The sequence below is a fragment of the Phodopus roborovskii genome, unplaced genomic scaffold (assembly GCF_943737965.1).
Source record: "Phodopus roborovskii unplaced genomic scaffold, PHOROB, whole genome shotgun sequence".
Lineage (NCBI taxonomy): Eukaryota > Metazoa > Chordata > Mammalia > Rodentia > Cricetidae > Phodopus > Phodopus roborovskii.
In genome coordinates, this window is record NW_026126638.1 from 5792073 (window position 1) to 5811514 (window position 19442).

Consider the following 19442-nt stretch of genomic DNA (forward strand, 5'->3'; position numbering starts at 1 on the left):
ACCTGATTTCTAGGATAATTTGTTGGAGAAAACAAGTCATAAAGAAAACGTTCTTCATCTCTAAAACGTCCCAAGTTACTGAAGGCATAACAAGACTGAGCACAGGATAGATTGACACGCTTAATCTTCTATGAAACTTACTGATTTTCTTATGTATCTTTTGTTATTGCTGTAAAATCAATGCTAACATCCCACACATAAACAGGTTTATATCATGTGTGTGATATTTGATCAAAGTCCTCTCCTATATTCTCTTCTCTCCTTCTCTCTCCTGTTGCAACCCTTCTACAGTCCTCCCTATACTTCATTTGCTTCTCTGCCTGTCTTTAAGTGGAGTTGTTTGCAGGAGGACTGTAGTTAGGATGTTATTTAGTTAAGCTACAATGTTTCAGAGGCTCTATCACTGAGTAATATGACCTGCCCTCCTTGTAGCAACACCATCAGCTTGCTACAGTTAGCTCCTCAAGGAGAGGAGGGCTTTACAAGCTCCATCATGGAGTCTTGATGGGTCTAGTCTTGTGAGGAAATCATGTAGGTAACCACTGTGACTGTGAGTTCATGGGTGCAACAGTAATGCTATGCTCATATGGAAGATAATTTATAACACACATCTCCCATTTTTTCTGCTCTTATGTTCCTTCTATTCGTTCTTGTCATAAGTTTCATAAATCTTGAAAGGGATGGCATAAATGTCCCATATAAAGGACCAAGTACCCAATAGCCATTTTTTCTCAGAACATTGGCCAGTTATGAGTCTGAACTAACCACTGACTAAGGCAAGGAAAAGCTTCTCTGACTGAGGTTGACATTGGAACAATTATTGATATTTACAAGACAGTTTGACAAAATGACAATTTAGTTAAATAGTAATAGGTCAGCACCCCCAACACACCCAGGGACTGTTTCTACTCTGAAAACTTTCTAGCCTACTAAAATATGACTATGAGCTATCATAATATTTTTTTAAAAAATTACTAATTTATTAAGGTTACTGGAGAAATCACATTAAAATAGCATTTTGGAAACTGTTCTGGCCTGGGGTTCATTCAAGGAAAGAGAGAGACAGAGAGAAAGAGAAAGGAAGAAAGAAAGGAAAGGAAGGAAGGAAGGAAAAGAAGGAGAGGGAGTGAGGGAGGAAGGAGACAGAAAAGGAAATAAAGAACCAAAATCATTAACTGATTTGTCTTTTTTAAATTGTGTATACAATGTTCTGCCTAGATGTGTATCTAAACACCAAAAGAGGGTACCATATCTCATTACAGGAGGTTGTGAGCCACCAAGTGATTGCTAAGGATTTAACTCAGGATTTCTGGAAAAGTAGCCAGTGCTTTTAATCTCTGAACCATCTCTCCAGCCCCTGATTAAAGTCTTTTTAAGTCAAATTAAACTGTTGTGTATAAAGTAGGCAGCTACAAAATATCCTTATATTTATCTATCATCTACAATAGAAAATACATACAAATTTACAGAAATATTTCATAGGTCTTTTCCAGTTTATTCTACTGTCCTCATGAATGCTGTCTAACATTGGGGTCCAACTTGTTCCTGGTCCTGTAACCCATTTGTTATTTGACATTTCTACATATTGCATAATTTAAAACATATGCATGTGTCTTTTTATTGTTTGAACATTTTATACATACACATAATATGTTTTGATCAAACCCACATAGCAATCCCTTGCTTCTGATTGACCCCCACTTAGTGATACTGTATATGCTCCTGTGTGGGACAATCTTCTGGAGCTTGGGGCCACATCTCTTAACAAAATTGACTACCCCCAAAAAGGCATGAATTGCCAATAGCTCCTTGAATAGGGGGTGGGAATTCATGAGCCACTTCCTTATTCATGCTAGGATTTTAGCTATTTTAATCTGTTTATTTTTAATCATGAAGGTACACATTGACTCATAAATATCTTTAATGAGTTTCCAATTTTACCATTTCTGAAAGAATAATTCCTGAACAAAATTCATAATATTTATGACTGTAGACATTTATTTGTTATAATCTTAAAATTTTTTTTGAAGAATTTCACATGAATACTCGGTCATGTCCACTCCGCTGTCTTACCCTCAAATTTCTCCAGCATCCCCCAACACTGTCCTTCAAATTTATGATCAATTCATTCATTCATTCGAGTGTGTGTGTGTGTGTGTGTTCACACACTGAGTACTTAGGATCAGATAGCCAAGTAGGGGATTCATCCCTGGAGAAACTGATTCCCCCTCTCTTAGCAGCGTCCATTGCTTGTAGCTCGCTCTTCATGTAGAAGTGGGGCCTGTGAATGTCCCTCGTTTATGTTGACACCAACTGCTGTCTTATTCAGGTGGCCACGTTGTTAAGATTTAATGGGTGCAGCTTTCCTTTCACATCTAAAAGACTCCTTCTAGCATGAAGTATCCTGGACACCTGGCTCTTAAAATCTTTCCACTACCTGTTCGCTAGTGTTCCTTGAACCTTAGGCATAGGAGTTGCACTGTAGACACACTGACTGGGGCTGAGTAACTCATGGCCCCTTATACTCTGCCTTTGATCAGTTGTGGATCTATCTAGTAACTTCCATCTGAAAAAAAAAAAAAGACTATGATGAGGGGTGAAAGCTATGCTCTTCTATTGGTCTAATTATTTAGAATACAAATAGAAACTAGAGTAGTTTAGAAGCATGGTGGTAGTGGGTTCCCATATCAAGCCTGTGACCTCTCCAGCCACAGGTAATTGGTTAATTTCACAGAGCCAGATATACACTACCTTCTACTGAATGGACTTTATAAGTCAAATTAGAAAGCTATTGGTTATCCTTAAGAAATAAGTGCTGATATCACAGCATTTAGGATATCTTTCTGAGTGAATCATAATTATGGTTCACAGGCTTCAAATCTGGGTGGGGCTGTTGAGTATTTTCCCTCCCTTGGCAGCTTGCACAGTACCTTCTGATATTACAAAAGCAGTCTTCAGAGAGGAGGCTTTCAATACAATTCCAATTCGATTCCTCTGAGTCCTATATCTAAAGTGTGTTACAGCTTCAAAAACGGAAGCTTACTTCAAGTTCTGGGAAGCAACCAAAGGTAATGAAAAGAATCTATATTTGGGGGGAGCCTCTGGGACTCCCCTGAACAACAATTTTAAGAAATGTCTCTCATATTTGACATTGGAATTTTGTTAGGTAGATTATGTCCCTTGGGTTTAGTATTATCACCCGGCGTGATACAACTCTATTGTATTTTTGTTAGTAAGAGCTTAAAAATAATGTTTCTCTATGGCTTTCAAACATCCATAGTGTTTTTATCTCTCATTCCTCTTACACCAAGAAAAGTCCCTCCATTGTGTTTTATTTTATTTTTTTCTTCTTGACACCACAGTATTTGTGTCCTGTCCTCCCCCAGAGTTCCTTCCCTGCCCCTCCCCCATGTTCTTTTTCTATTTCCTGGTTTCCATGGTTACTTCAGGCTATATGATAAAACTTACAAGTAAATGGGTGGAATTGGACATGTACCGAGTGAGATAAATTAGACCCTGAAAGACAAAACCTCATGTTTTCTCTTATTAGTGGATCTTGGCTCTGAATCACTAGAGCACATAAAGTGATTACAGACATCTCCATTTAAGTGGACTGATATCCTAGTCTGTCTAGGATTATAATAAAGGTTATATAGTGCCTTTCCAGACTGTCCCATTGTTTAACTCACAATTGCTGATAGCAAACTATTTACAATATATGAATTTCTTTCTTTGTATGAATTTTTTTTGTCTCTTGCTTTTCTTTTAGGACATGTGAAATGATTCCTTAGATAGTCTGGGACCCTATGCTTCTATGTTTTTAACCTGTATCTGAGCTACAACATCACTCAAAGTGAAGCCCACATCAACCTACTGTTTCCCCAAATCAGAACAAATGGATGAGCAGAAAGAACAGCATTTCCCAGAGCCCAGACAGACAAAAAGATCAGGAATCTTTCCTGTGACCCAGAACTCCAAACTTTCACACACAAAAAAAAATGACAGAAAGAAAATAGTGTAAAACAGTACAGAAACAATGACAGTTTGCAAGGCTCTGATGTGGGTTTTGGCGGTGTGCTGCATGCTCTTCAGATGTCTCCACAGAGAGAAGATGAGAAAAAGAAAAGTTGCCAGGGCCATAACAAAGGGTACAAGTAAAAACATGGGGTTGGTAAATGAAAGAAGTTTGCAAATTTGTGCATACTCACTCAGTCTGGTAGTGTGAGATACGTTTCGTTGATCATCATCAACACACATATCAGAGTATATTATTACAAGTACAATATTTAAGAACAGGATAAATAGAGACACTAACAAGGTTATCAAGACCACATTTTTAACTCTAAACTTTAAGTAAAGAAAAAAAAAAGTTAGAAAAGTTGCCTATTTTAAGAAAATAAAAGATGCTTAGGCTTGTAGTAAGCCAAAAGTTACAATGATTCATCACTGTCCAAGAGATAAAATATGTACTTAATAGTTTTCCAGTCATTTGTAATGATGGGTAAAACACAAAGACCCACCAATCTATGAATACCAACCAAATCAGAGTGATTCTGGAAATAGCCAGAGCAGTGAGGATTTGATCTACTGAAGAAATCTTTCTTCCTTTGACCCAGTCTATGATGTTCATCAGAGCAATGAATCCATTTCCTAAGGTTCCCATTATGAATTTCACACTGAAAATGATCCCAAATATTCTCCGTAAGATAGCAACCATTGTCTGTAAAATAATGCCCAAATTTCTGATGTCACTACTGAGGATTTGTTAATATATTCATCCAATGTTTCTTCCAAATATGTATTGTATGCCTTTCAAAACTTGCAGATGTAATATTACACAAACAAGCACCAAAATCTTAGTGACCCAGTCCACATGTTTCCCCAGGGAAATCTTGGACTGACAGACCACACAGAAACTTCATCAAAGCACTAACTATCTTTTAGGATTCTGGAATCGTCTCTAGTTGTTAGTGAAGGAAACACTTTGTTTTTATATTGTATGCCAACATGCAAATAAACAATATTTAGTTTCTCTTTTTGTTTGCCTTTGAACATGTTTTCTTATCTGGATAATTGAGTGTTGGGCAAAGTAATATTCTAATTAATATAGGAAGTACTAATGTGTGAAAATTTGTAATCAAAAGGGTTCTTTAAACTCTTCAAAAGAGGGTCGCACAAGGACAAGTGTGTATGTTACTCAAGTGTTAGTTATGGACTGCAACCTAATAATCCAGCTGAAATCAAGGCTTCTTAAGTGCTTGATATTGAGGATAATACTAACTGATCACTGCACTTCACACAAAGGCATGTATACTCACACAAACACATAAATACACATTTATTGGTGCCAAATTCTTTCTCTAGTGCAAAAATTCAGCTTGCTATTTCACTCATTATACAACTGGAGCACACTTAGTATACTGATATTAAGTATTATTTAGACGAGAACCTTAGGAACACATTTTGGAGTATTAAATGTAAATATTCATTAACCTAAGTTGTATGCTCTATTCATGTGAAAATTGGTGGAAGTTTCTTTGTCCTCTCTTGAAGTAGTCAAAGAGGTAAATCAGCACATATACAAAGAATCTGTTTCGGCCTCTTTTCTCTTTACCAATAAGACAAATCACTTTATTAGCATGAAGGATCTGCAAATTTAATCAATCACCCCTCACCCAAACATCTATTTAGTGATCATCATTACAGGAACCAAGGTAGATAAGGATGATTTGCTGCCTAGGCTACATGACAGTGAGCAGGATCATAGAATTTTTCCTCCTCAGTAGGAAAAGGGTAAACAAAGAAAACAAACACATGAGCTCAGCATTACTTCCAGAGACAGCAGAAAAATTTATTGTAAAGACAGGGTGGCCCCGATGACATGGAGTGGGAGACTGGCCAATCCTTTCTCTCCTGCAACAATATTGAGCAAAGTAAATGAGTCCAATCTAATTTGTAAATCCTCACAAATACTTACACATAGGTATAGTAGAAGAACATTTGGAAATCTTTCAGGAAAACCAAAATAAAAACAAATAAATACAAAACAAAAAACTTACCAAAAGGAAGGTGGTTCCGTATGATACAGCTCCTGTCAGATGAGCTCTGGAAAGCCAGAGACATGCAAACTACCATGGGGCGGCGAGGTTCTGTGCAAAGAGCAGGCATAGGGAGCATCACTGATTCTTGGGAAGATACAGGACTTTGGTACTCATCAGTAGCTACACAGGCAGAGGAGTCCCATCACAGCTCTGCCACTCTGTCTTCCACACACTGAGGGTTCTACCTTAACAGCATCATCTAAGCAAAGAATCCTCTCCATATGCTGAGAATAACAATGTGATGGTCACCAAAACTTAAATCTAGGAAAGAAATTAAAAGTCAATTCCTGAGTTAGGAGCACCACGTTGAATCCACAGGCAGTGACAGCTGAGTTGTTTGCAGGTTTCCATGGAGCTCCTTTGGCCAAAAACTCAATAAAATATACTCCCTTTCTCAAACTGGAGCTTTCATTTGGTGGCAGGAGACATCTAGTTAGAGCTTTGTCTCCCAGTTATTTGGTGACTCCACATAGATTTCATTCATTTGTGTATATTCACACACACACACACACATACACACACACACACACACACACACACACACACACACAAACCTTCTACTCTAGCAGGTTTCCATATGCCCCTTCAATGACCCGTAGTTTTAGCTGAAGCACTCTATTCCTTCCCTTCTCTCCTTCTTCATTTAATTTTCCTGTCCCAGCCTCCTGACCACCAGTCTCTCCATAACTATATTCTATTTCCTCTTCCTCATGAAAGCCATTTTCTCCCCATCCTTACTCTATACCTAACCTCTATGGTAGTGGCATGCCTATTGAAGTCTTAAAAGCTAACACCAACATATAAAAGAATACATATCTTTTTTTCTTTTTTTTTCTTTTTTTTTTCTTTTGGTTACCGCAGATGATATTTTTTCCTAACTCTATCCATTTGCCTGTGAATTTCATGTCATAGACATTCCATTGTGTAAATGTACCACATTTTCATTATCCACTCATCTGTTGAGAGACATATAAGCTATTTCCAATTTCTTTTTTAAAGATCAGATGTTCATAGCTCTATTATATTGAATATATATGGAAAGAGTGTGCATCCTATCCTTGTCTTGTTCCTGATTTTATTGCTTTTAATTTTTCCATGCCTATCGTCCTGTCTCTATTGGCCAAACATTATTTTATTCATCAACCAATAAGAGAAACATATACAGAAGGGCATCCCCATCATGTATTAAGTCTAATATTTATACATACTACTTATGGTATATAACTACTAAGTTTGGTTTATTTTTATCACTGTTGAATTTTATAAGATTTTCCTTACTTTCTACTATAAGTGAAAGACATATTTTGAATAAATAAAGTCTACTTCAATCATATATATCTAATATATAATTTGGATTTTAAATATTCCTGCTATCTAATGATGGTTGATACACTAAAATCTAGACACACATTCATACATATATTATTTTAAAATACATCTGAACGTACCTATTGTTTCCTGAAATATAGTTTCATGTATAACATAAACATAGTATAAAATTCAGGTAGAAGGTAACATAACACATAGGTGAAAAATACTTGTATTCTTAATTCTTGTTTTCTTTTTTCCTACAATTCTCTGTATACTTTGGTTGTCTGTAAAAAAAAAAAGAGCAATAAAGAGCATGTTATTCACTACTCTTCTTATATTGTCCATACATGCACATATCTTTTTATTAAGAAAGCTTTGGAAAAAGTTATTTTAGAGGTAAATTTGTAAGTTATTTAAATACACATTTTAATATATATTAATAATATGTTAAATACATATTAATATGTTAATAATATATTCTGGAAATATCAGAAAGCATATACTGTTACTCTATCCATTGATTCTATAGACTATCCATTTGATTATTGTTAGAAGGCACATTGTGTTCTTGTTATTGTTCTAAAAACTTGTAGACTTCTTTTTTTCTCTTTCAGCAATTGTTCTACCTGCCATAGAGCAAACAAAAAGGCCTGCTTCTTATTATTGTTTCCCCAGATCAGAAGACATGAATGACTTGAAGGCTAAGCCATTCCAGTATTCTGGTAAAATAAAAAGACTAAGGAATTAGATGGCTGATGATAATTCCAACCATGTATGAGCACAGACAGAGATTATGAGGCTTATAAAAGGAGAAAGGAGACTGTCATTAACATAAACATTGCATGGACCATGATGCTGGGATCTTTGTATCCCTTATTGTGGCATTTCATATTCCTTAGAAGATTAGAGTAGATCAACAAGAGAACATAGGTCAGTGAGACAATGAAAGGCTTTGTGTTTACCAGCATTAATAAAGTTACATTGGGAAGGCCTGCATTCTCCTTCCATTTGCTCTTCCGAGTTAGGTTTCCTTCAATCTCACCCCTCACTCAATTACATTTACAATCATCACCACAAAATTAGGAACTAAAACCAGCAACTTCCACAAGAGCATCATAAGAAAAACATCCTCAACTTTCCTCTTGAAGTAAAGAAATAGAAAGTTGACTATATTAAGCAAATAAAGTACACTAAGTATGGTTGCAAGCCAAATGCTAAAATTGTTGGTTACACCCCAAGCAACAAGACCAATAAAACTTATTTGCTCACTATATATGTCTCCATCAAACACCTTTATGAGCCATTTCATTAAGATGGCCCAGAGCAAATGATTTCTACAGAAGGCAAGAACAATTAGAATTTTATCAGTTAAGGACAACTGTCTTCTCTTAATACAGTCAAGGAAGTTCATGAGTGCTATGAAGATGTTGGCAGAATTTCCTAGGGGGAAAATCCGTCACTTTTGTGGACACAGTCCTTTCTAGTAAATTTATTATGTCTGACAATAAAAAAGAAGGCAGGGAACAACAACAACAAAGAAAGACCAGCCTAATGTCACTTGTCATTCCTTTACTGTACTGAAGGGAGTCTGTTTATCCCTGACTAAAGGAAATGTGGTGAAACTATTTCTTTCCAGTCCCATGACAAGCACAGAAAATTGCAACTTCTTAAATATCTTGTATAATTCTATGTCTACCATTGCCTAGTATAATTTTCAGAACTAATGTTGGAGTGAAACTACATGCTCATTTGCTAGCATACAACTGAAGAAACACTTCATTCCAATGTTTTTAATTTTATTTGTTTAATCTCTCCAGAATCTTTTTTTCATTAGTAAAATTTTAGGACTCACTACATAAATCATACAAGTAGTGTCTAAATCAATTGAGGAACCTTGACTTTATCTATAATCTATAATCATCACCATTACATAATCTCTATCTGTGCTCATACATGGATGGAATTCTCATAGGCCATTGAGTGTTATGCAAGAACTTATATACAAAGAAACCAGAATAATGCTCATATTAAATAAATTTCTAGGAAACATCAGGTGATAAATATTCCTTAAAACAGGATTTTTAAAACTAATACCTATGTGTAACTTGTTCATAAGTAAATACATCTGTGTCTATGTATCTGTGTGTGTTGTCCTCCATGGATGTAAGAATTTATTATCCCAAAATCTCCAAACATAACAATGTGTTTAAAAATCCATTTGGTCACTTCAACTTTTCAGGCATTATTAATATTTTTGAATAGTACTTACATTGAGAGTTTTGCTACAGTATTCTCAAGTTTACCTAATTTTCAAGGGTATGGAGTGAAATCCAGACTGTCTCAAAATAATATAAAACAAAAACATACAAATAGGAAAACCATGGTGAACAAAACTATAATGAACTTTATATGCTGTTGGTGCCATACATATTAGCATTGCCAATTTGTATATCAATACAAATGGTTTTTAAAAATCTAAATTGTGTTGCCTTATAATCTATCATGTATATATTTTTGTTCTTCATAATTATATATGTGTGTGTGATTATCTCAGTACCTGTTACAATAGGTAAGCCATGCAATAACCATAGGTTCCTGGAAATGGGTAAGTAGACTAAAAAAAATGTGACGTTATCTGTTATCATACATAGAAAGAAAAAAGATATATAGATACCTACTGTGATAGTTAATATCAATAGTCAATATGGTAAGATCTAGAATCACATTTGAGAAGGACTTCTGGACATGACTAAATAGAATCTTCTTGTTTGGGTTCAATGACGTAGGAAAATCTGCTCACTGTGGGTAACACCATTCAGTGGAATGAACCCTGATTGTATTTATACATGAAAAACTGAACTGAGCAAAACTAATCATTACTATTTCCTTCTTTACAATGGATGCAACGTAACCAACAACCTCAAGTGCTGTCTGACAGAACTTCTCCATCATGAGGGTTAGTTTGCTTTTGTCAAGGCATTTTTATAAACAGCAACAGGAAAATTAACCAGTATACCAGGACAAAAAAGAAACCCTGTTACTGGAGCAGATCTGAGTCCTAATGGGGAAGCTACTTATATTGTTTTGTTAACTGGATATGTTGTAGCTTATAAATTCCTTTTTGAAAATTTATGTTTTCCAATGCATTATTGTTATCAACCATAGGAAGACATATAACTGTGATGCAAAAAAATAACTAAGAGATATAAAATTAGGGCTTATGACAAGAAGGGAAAACTAGAAAGAAAAAGAATTTCTGCCAGTAGATAACTCCCTGACTACTGCCCACATGCTGTTCTCAGGAGATAAAGAAAAAAGAAAGCAAACCCCCCCTAACCTTGCAGGGGTGCTCATTAATCTCACCTAAACAACTGACAGTTACTGTTCACTTTGACCCATGATGATCTTGTAAAGAAACTTTGTACTCTATGAAATATTGGTAACCTTGGAAACCTTGTGAACTGAGACTAGCGGTCTCAATCCTCCCTTTCCCTTTTAAAAACCCTTTCACAATTGTAAGCAGGCACCTTACTCTTCCAATAGAGTGAGGTCCCAGCTGGGTTGGTTCTTAGCAACAAAAACCTTTTGCTTTCGTAGTCAGGAGTCACTTCCTTGGAGGAGGAAGTGAAGGAAACATGTAGGCACAACAATCACCAGTTAAAATGGTAATGTTATTACTGTTATAGCACAGTGCTTAATGCTGAACACTTCGTGGGTGAGCATAATTTGACATTTATCACCATATTTACAGCTCAGGGAACATTGTGGATGAGGCTAAGCAGATATGAAGGAATGTAAGAGCCAGAAGAAGGGGTAGAATATAATGGAACTCTGTGTTATTGACATAAAATGGTGTGGTCATCTGCTATTACCCACACAAGATCCTGAGAAGACTGAGCCCATTAACATTCCCTCTTAGAATGGTAGAAGGTTCTTTAGCATCATGAGTAGCATATGAGACTACTCATCAAGTGGTGTATAAGGCAGAATATGAGGTGGCATTTAATATCGCCTCTCTACACATGGATATACATGTGCTTAACTACTGCTGTGGGGAGAGATGTCTTCTTTGGCAAGTTATCCATGTCCCTATAAGTAACCCTGATTGAAGTTGTTGGTTCAATAGTACCAACTTGGATTGAATGTTTTTGCTTTGCTATGCTATAGTTAAGTTATCTTGGGTGAAAGGATTTTGGTTCATTTTCTCCCAGGAATAATATTATGTAAGACAAAATATTTCAAATCAATTCAAATTTTGTAAATGGGCCCTTCCATTGTTTGCAATTTTATATACTTGATCTTATGAAAAGGAAGCTCAATTCTCATTTGAAAGCATGCAAGTAAAAACATGCATTGAGAACATGCAAATATTCTCTTTCATTGTTTTGTAATTCAGCCTTATACATTTGTATAATTTGAACTAATCATCATAGATATATGCTAGCAAAATTTTAGAACTAAATATACCAAACACATGGTGCATCACTTGTTTGCTTATATAGAAATGTGTTCATATCTTATCTAGGTGTTGGCATGTTGCTAGAGTTTTTCTTTCCCAACAGGTCCCTTCACCCTTCAACCCCAAATAAGCACATGGATGCTATATTAATTATAAAACTGTTGGTCAATGGCTTGGGCTCCTTACTGGCTATCTCTCTCTTAATTATTAACCCATAACTACTAATCTAAGTATTTCCACGTGGTCTAATCTCACTAGAGAAGGACCTGGACCTGTTATTTCTTCCTCAACTACAAGGGGTCTTTCCTTGCCATGCCTCTCTGTCTCCCTTCCCCAGAATTCTCCTCATCTTAGTCCTCCTATCTCCCTGCCTCTATTGACCAAACAGAATTTTATTCACAAAGCAATAAGAGAAAGACATATACAGAAGGCTACCCACCATCAATGACAGATATAAATCTATGTTTCACTAATTATGATAGCATACAAAATACTGGATTTCATTATGGCAACTTCATACATTTATATTACCTTTCTTGCCTATCTTCATCCCTCACCACATTCTGTTTAACCCCTTCCACTTTTACCAACTTCATAGCCTCCATTCTACTTTTATGCCTTTTATTTTCAAATCCAAATTCTGAATATGAAAGAATACATTTGGTATTTGTCTATTAGAGTTGGGATTATTTATCTTAACATTCTTTTCTCAAGTTACATCAATTTCCCTACAAATAACAGAATTTTGTCGTTTCTTGTGCCTGATAATACTGAAAATACTCCCTTATATACAATTGTCATATTTTCCACTATTCCATGGACAGGCATATTAGTAATCTATACTCTGTTATCACTGGCTGTTGTCTATAAGAAATGCACCTCATTGATAAAGACCCTAGTTATCATTCAACAGTTTACTAAGTGATGTAAGTCTTTGTGTGCTTATTTGGGGCTGAGGGCAGTGGGACATAGGTGGGACAAAGAAACCAGCAACAACAATCCCCTCCTCCCTTCTCCGTACTAGGATTTGATCTGCCTTGAACTTGCATAGGTCTTGTATACATTATCAGGACAACTATGAACTTATGTATTCAACTTCCCTTAGTGTCCATAAATCCATTTCCTTGAAGGCATCTACTTTTTCTGGCTCTTACCCTCTCCCTACCTCAACTACTGCATTGATCACTGAGCACTGTGAGAAGGGGATGTGAAATAGTTGTCTCATTTAGGGTGGAGCATCTCACAGTCTTTTATTCTCTACACTTGGACCGGCTGTGGGCCTCTGGTACAAACAGAAGCTTCCCTAATGGGGGTTGAGAGATGCATTATCCTATGAATATAGTCATGAAGAATGTTTTATTACTATGTCCATTTAGCAATTTAAAAGAATAAGAATACTAGGTTCTTGATCTAACAATGGTGCCAGGTATGCATTTCATTTTGTAGTGTGGAACTTAAATCCAACCAGAAAATTGGCATGTCTTTGTCAGGAGATGAGTGTCTGATACTGTGAAACTTGCCAATATACAGGAAACTCTCAGGTCAGTATCTGCTTAATCTCTTGATGTTTCATCTGAATTTAGGAGACATTCCATTTACTGGGTTGGCTGGGCATTAACAGGTCAGTCATCACACAGACTTGTTGTTTATTTCTTAAGTTGTCTGCTAGCAACTTAATGCACAGCTAAGTCAGAAACTGGTTTCCTCACATGAAATGTCATTTAGTCAAACATCAGTAAGAACTAAAAGATTATAAATACATGAATTATCTGCTGATTTAATATAAACATTTGCTGTTATATTTAAAACACCCACATTTCATTTTATGCCATCTGTTTCTGCTTAAACTGCCTGTAATACAGAAAAATAGACATCATGTCTCAAACCTTTTTTGACATTTTATAGCTTTTTAACAAAAATAAATGAAAACATTGCATAGGAAGAAAAAAGAAAAAAATCATACCAACACAACAAAGAAAACAGCAATTTGAAAGAATTTATTTATTTGGCTAATTACAAGAGTCTTCATTTCTAAAGCATACAGTATCTATCTGTCCTCTCCCCAGAGATTAGAACATCACTAAACACACAGCATATCCAAGGCTTCCTTCTCCATATACCTAAACTATTTAAAAACATCCCACTTTCTTAATAGCTTCTCTTAATGTTTTTATTTACCTCTCCTTTGAGTTACTAAATTAATACTAGCAAGATGTAAGCACAGAAAACATCCATTTTTATTTAATGTTAGTCATTTACAATTTACTCTAAATTTCTTTTCCTATAATAACCTGGTCGTTTCAAACCTTGTAAAACGTAAGTGCATGATGTCATAATAAATTTTGAAATTTGTAAGTTGAATCTGGTGTTTTAAATGATGGACAGCATATTTCATTTCTAGTAATCCATAACTTACATATCAATTCTTATACAATATTTACTAATAGTTCACATATAAAAATATACTTTAAGTGTATGTCCTAGTTTGCTTTCTAATGAGTGATCGACACCATGATGAAAAGCAACTTGGAAACGAAAGGGGCTATTACATTTTATTGTTTATACTCAATAATGAAGGAAAGTCAGGGCAGCAAATAAAGGCAGCAACCCTGGAGAAAGAAACTGATGCAAAGGCCCTGGAAGATTGCAGCTTATTGGCTTCTTATCTATGGCTTGCCCAGCTTGCTTGCTTATACAACCCAGAAACACTGTCCCGTGGGTGGCACTGCCCATATTTAATCGGGCCTATTCATATCATCCATCAATTAAGATACTATTCCACAGACTTGCCTACTGTCCATTTGATGGAGATATTTTCTCAGTTGAAGACTCTTCTTCCCAGATGACCCAAGTGTGTAACAAGTTTGACAAAAAACTAACCAGCACAGTATGTAAAATTATAAAGTTCTACTTGCAGGAACGTGTGTACATATATGTCTTATATTTAGATTTTTTTTGTTGTTCTGAGATGTTTAAAGGTAATTAACAGGTATAAAATTAAGGTTTGTTATAATAATTTCTTACTTACAAGTTATCTGCATTTATACAATTATAGTATCTAGATATTGGCATACATGTTTCATATGTTTACAAAGACAGTACAATGCATAAATAGCATTTATTCAAAACACACATTTGAAAGTAGAAAAGATAGCACACACTTTTATAAAATTCTGAAACTGAAAACATTTAAATATAGATTTCTTGTGATCCACTGTTCCTCTAAGTATAATTGGCACAATTAAGCCCTGGTTCTCTGCAGCCCAGGATCCCCGTCTTTGTGCCTACCCCTCAGCCAAAGCTGTACAGAGAGAAAAGCCTTTCTCAGCTTAGTATTTCCCAGAATCAGGACATAGGGGTGTACTGAGGGAAAAGCAGCTCTTGCCACCTGTGTGAACAAAAGCATCATATTTTTCTTCAGAAACAAAGACCCCCAAAAGTTAGCAACAAAAGATAAAAAGAAAAGCATGTACAGGAGGAGAGAGGCAATCACTATCTGCAGGGCTCTGATGTGGGCAATGGTACTGGCGTCTCTGCATCCTGGGGCAGTGTGTTGCATCTTTCTCAGATGTTTCCACAAGGAGAAGATGAGCAGCAGAAAAGTGACCAGGGACACAGCAAAGGGTATGGACACGAACACGATATTGGAAAATAAAAACCATAGAACGGAAATCTGTGTGTTATTCAAACTCAAGCTGTAAGACATATTTACCTTACCCTCAGTGATCGAAAATTCCTCGGGTACATTAATAACTATAATATTTAAACACAAGAGAAACAAAGACACAAACAATGTCACTGTCACCACTTTTTTAACTCTGACCTTAAAATAATGGAACATAGTGTTGGAAAAATTTGCTATCTTGAACAAGTAAAAGATGCTGAGACTTGTAGCTAACCAGAGACTAAACTGGTTGGATGCTGACAAGATACTGTGTATTATCCCAGCCATTCTTTCATTTATCCATCTCCCTGGATAAAGCACAGATAGCCACCAATTCAGTAATACTAACCAGAGCAGCATGATTCTCGAGATGGCCAGAGCAGTGAGGATCTGATCCACTGAGGAGATCTTTCTTCTCTTGCCCAAGTCCATGATGTTCACCACTGCTATGAGTCCATTCCCAAAGTTGCCGATTATAAATTCCACACTCAGGATGGCTGTAAATGTGCTCTGCACGGCACCACCCATCTTCTAGTGAATGCTCCAATTTCTATTGTCACTGCTTAGGATTTGTTAACGCATACTACTAAAATGCTGTGCACATTCAGTTCTCAAAACCCCATAGCATATTCTCTTAGACAACTTCCACATGTAATGCCAAAGGATCCATTAAGCCTTGTTAGTGACTTCACACTTTCCATCATAAAAGCCTTGTATTCTCCCAGACAGCTATACTGAGCTCCATCCAGATGTGGTGTGCCTTACACACAGCAGCCTAGAGACATTGCAGATTTTGATCAAGGATAAGGAGATCTGTCATTTGGAGGCATATTTGTTTGCATCACGTTTCACATTTTCTGTTAAATATTAATCTGGTATTGAGTACTGGGTAAATTACATAAAAATTCCATCCTATATAAAAGGCAGCAAAAGTATGAATTTGTGACTAGTAATTCCTTAGTCCCACATATCTTTAAAAACCTTGATTCAGCTATGTTCCAGGCCTTTCAAAGTAGGCAAATCACTTCTAGCTCACTGTCTACAATCAAATAATCTTATGAAAATTATCATTTGTCCAAAGCGCAGTAATGAGAAAAAAATGTATTCACCATTTGATTTTATACAAAGGTATGCACATGCCAATATTCATACACATTTGAATCCAAAGCACATTTTTGTTAACATAATTTTTTCACTATTCAGCATTTATGATTCATGTAGCTCATGCACAGCACTCTGATAACTTTTAAGGTTTAAAAAATGCTAGCAAGTGTCAATCACTGGTGTAAATTGAACTAGTGTACGGAGCATGTGAAGACATATGTGAATATTCCTGTACAACCAGGAAGAAATTACTAAGTTGAATAAGCCTATATACATAGCAAGATTCCTTCTCCTTGTCTGTCTGCCCCTTGTCCTGTAGGATACATTTCTCCATGGACACCAAAGACCTATAGCTTTATCTACTTTCCCTCTGCTATCCCAACATCCCCTCTATTGTGCCAACATCAGTTCTGTTGTCTTTACCAACAGGCAAACAAGGTACGTGAAGGTGCATGGCCTCACAAGAGGTGAGACAAATAACATTACTGAGTCCTTCCTCTTTGATAGCTAACACATAAGCAAAGGTTCAGTAATGCAATATGAACAGTAAATAACAAGCTGTTAGGAAAACATTTATGGTAGTTATTCTACTGTATATGGATGATCCCACCCTCAGTTCCCTGAAGCAAGATTAACTTTGACCAAAAAAAAAAAAAAAGGTTAAACAGAGCTAAATTAAGATCTAAATATTGAGTCATACCCATTTCTGTGGATGTGTTTAGGTAATCATTTATAAGGCACTATAAGACTATAAGATTAATTTTCCTTCAAGTATCAGAAAGACACATGGAGACAGTATAGCAGGGAAAAATGAGTAAAATTTCGGAAAAGTGCTAAAAAAAATAGATACACATAATTTTTATCCATGTGAAATCAAGATGTTTCCTTTAACTTGGCTCCTTCCACATGCCAAAATAAACTCTAGAAAAAAAGACAGAAACAAATGTAGACAACCCTGCTGATGAGGTCCCACAGAGTGGATTCTGAGATGGAAGATTCCTAACCTAACCCTAACCGCAAAGCTTTCCCCAAAAGGCTCAGATGGATGGCAACACTTCCCCTATAAGTCTCAGCATGATTAGTCTGTACCGATGTAGCAACCTCAGCTACCTCCTCCTGGATGTCTACCGCCTATGACTGCTCACCTATATAGACCTCCCAACCAAGACTAGATAATCCCTCCCTGTATGTCACACAGTGAACATGCTGACATTCCATGTGGAAGTAGCAGTAGCTGTCTCCCTATCGGAATGTGCACACCCTATCTGAACCTATGTTTTCTCTTCCTGTGTCACATCCTTCTGCTTTCCCTTGCCACCAGTATTCAGGGTTGCAGTACCATGAGTTTGAAAGAGAGCAAAGAGGAGTATATAGGAGGAGTTGGGGGAAGGGAAAAAGGGGGGAATTGTATAATAATAATCACAAAAATAAATATATTTTAATTTATGTGTATAAGCAACAAAATACATTTACCTAATAACAATAAATATACTCTGCAAATTCTTAATTTGAAAGTAGTAATATAGGTGGATTACAGACACAGACAAGCAAAGAGTTCACACATTTAATTTCAGCACCAGACAGGCAGAGAAAGGAAATTCTCTATGAGTTTATCTACATAATAAATTCTAGGCCAACCAAGGCTATGTAAAGAGACTTCTGTCTCTAAAACCAAGCAAAAATAAATAAATAAACAACATAGTTTCATTATTCTGAATATTTTTGATATGTATTTTCATATGTATTAAGACTATTTGAATTTTCAAGTCCTAATTTATTCTCATTCTCATTCCTAATATAACACTTTTGTCACAGCTTCTATATTGAAATTTCAGTAATGGACTGGTGTTATGCTTGGAGAAAACACACACACATACACAAACATCCATGGCCATCTTGGAGGTCAGCTAACCTTGTCCTGGTACCACTGCATTGGAAGAAGTAGAACAATACAATGATAGCAAGGTTTCTGGCAATGATAATGAGGTTATTAATATGCCCCACCAGAAGGATGACTCTGACCCGGTATTCCAGATGTTACTCATCCTGGCTCCCCAACCCTTTGCACCTGCTCCACTGTAAGTGATCTTGGATGGCACTAGAACAGTTGCCACAACCTTCCTGATACTGCAGCCTTTTAATACATTTCCTCACGCTGGGACCTCCTACCATGAAATTATTTTCATTACTACTTCATAACTGTAATTTTACTGTTTCTCTGAACAATATTCTGTACTGAGTATCCTGATGTGTTGAAATAAATAACTGTATTTGCTAAGGGTGTAATGTGTTTAATTTGTTCTTATTCCAAACATTTATTTGAAACTTTATGTATGATAACTCACAGCACAAAAATACTGGAATTATAATTACCAAATGATTTAATATTTTCTACACTTTTTGTGTTACTTTATACACTATGAAAATTGCAACTGAATTTTTCCCCACAAAACTCAGTGCTTTTGGATGTGACTAATTCAGATTGCATTATTTTTCACAATATGCTTTTAATCAACTCTTTTTATTTATTTGGCTTTGAGATTGTATTTTAATTACAACATTTCTCCATTCCCTTTACTCCTCCAAAATGTCATATATACCCTTCCCCACTCCCTTCAAATTTGCAACCTCTTTTTCATCAGTAATTATATGTACGCATGCATTTGTATATACATATATATTCCCAAATATAGTCGGTTGAGTCCATATAATGTTTCTTGTATGTATGTATTCAGGAATGGCCATTTGACACTGGAAAATCAATTGGTGTTCTCTCATTTGGCGAGGGACACCTCTCCTGTCC

The 19442-nt window shown here is 36.0% G+C and overlaps 2 protein-coding genes across 2 annotated transcripts; both read right to left on the minus strand.

The window, feature by feature from the left end:
* Positions 1-3848: 3848 nt before the first annotated feature.
* On the minus strand, positions 3849-4717 carry LOC127239140 (taste receptor type 2 member 113-like). The gene is given in 3 exon segments (XM_051207940.1): positions 3849-3986; positions 3988-4368; positions 4370-4717. Coding segments are annotated over 3 exon segments (867 nt in total).
* A 10395-nt stretch (positions 4718-15112) lies between these two features.
* On the minus strand, positions 15113-16063 carry LOC127212915 (taste receptor type 2 member 116). The gene has a single exon (XM_051173107.1). It carries the CDS (start codon positions 16061-16063, stop codon positions 15113-15115), a length of 951 nt encoding a protein of 316 aa, XP_051029064.1.
* Between the last annotated feature and the right edge of the window lie 3379 nt (positions 16064-19442).

Excerpts from the sequence above, each read along its gene's own strand:
- LOC127212915 (XM_051173107.1), bottom strand. The coding sequence starts at position 16,063 with ATGGGTGGTGCCGTGCAGAGCACATTTACAGCCATCCTGAGTGTGGAA.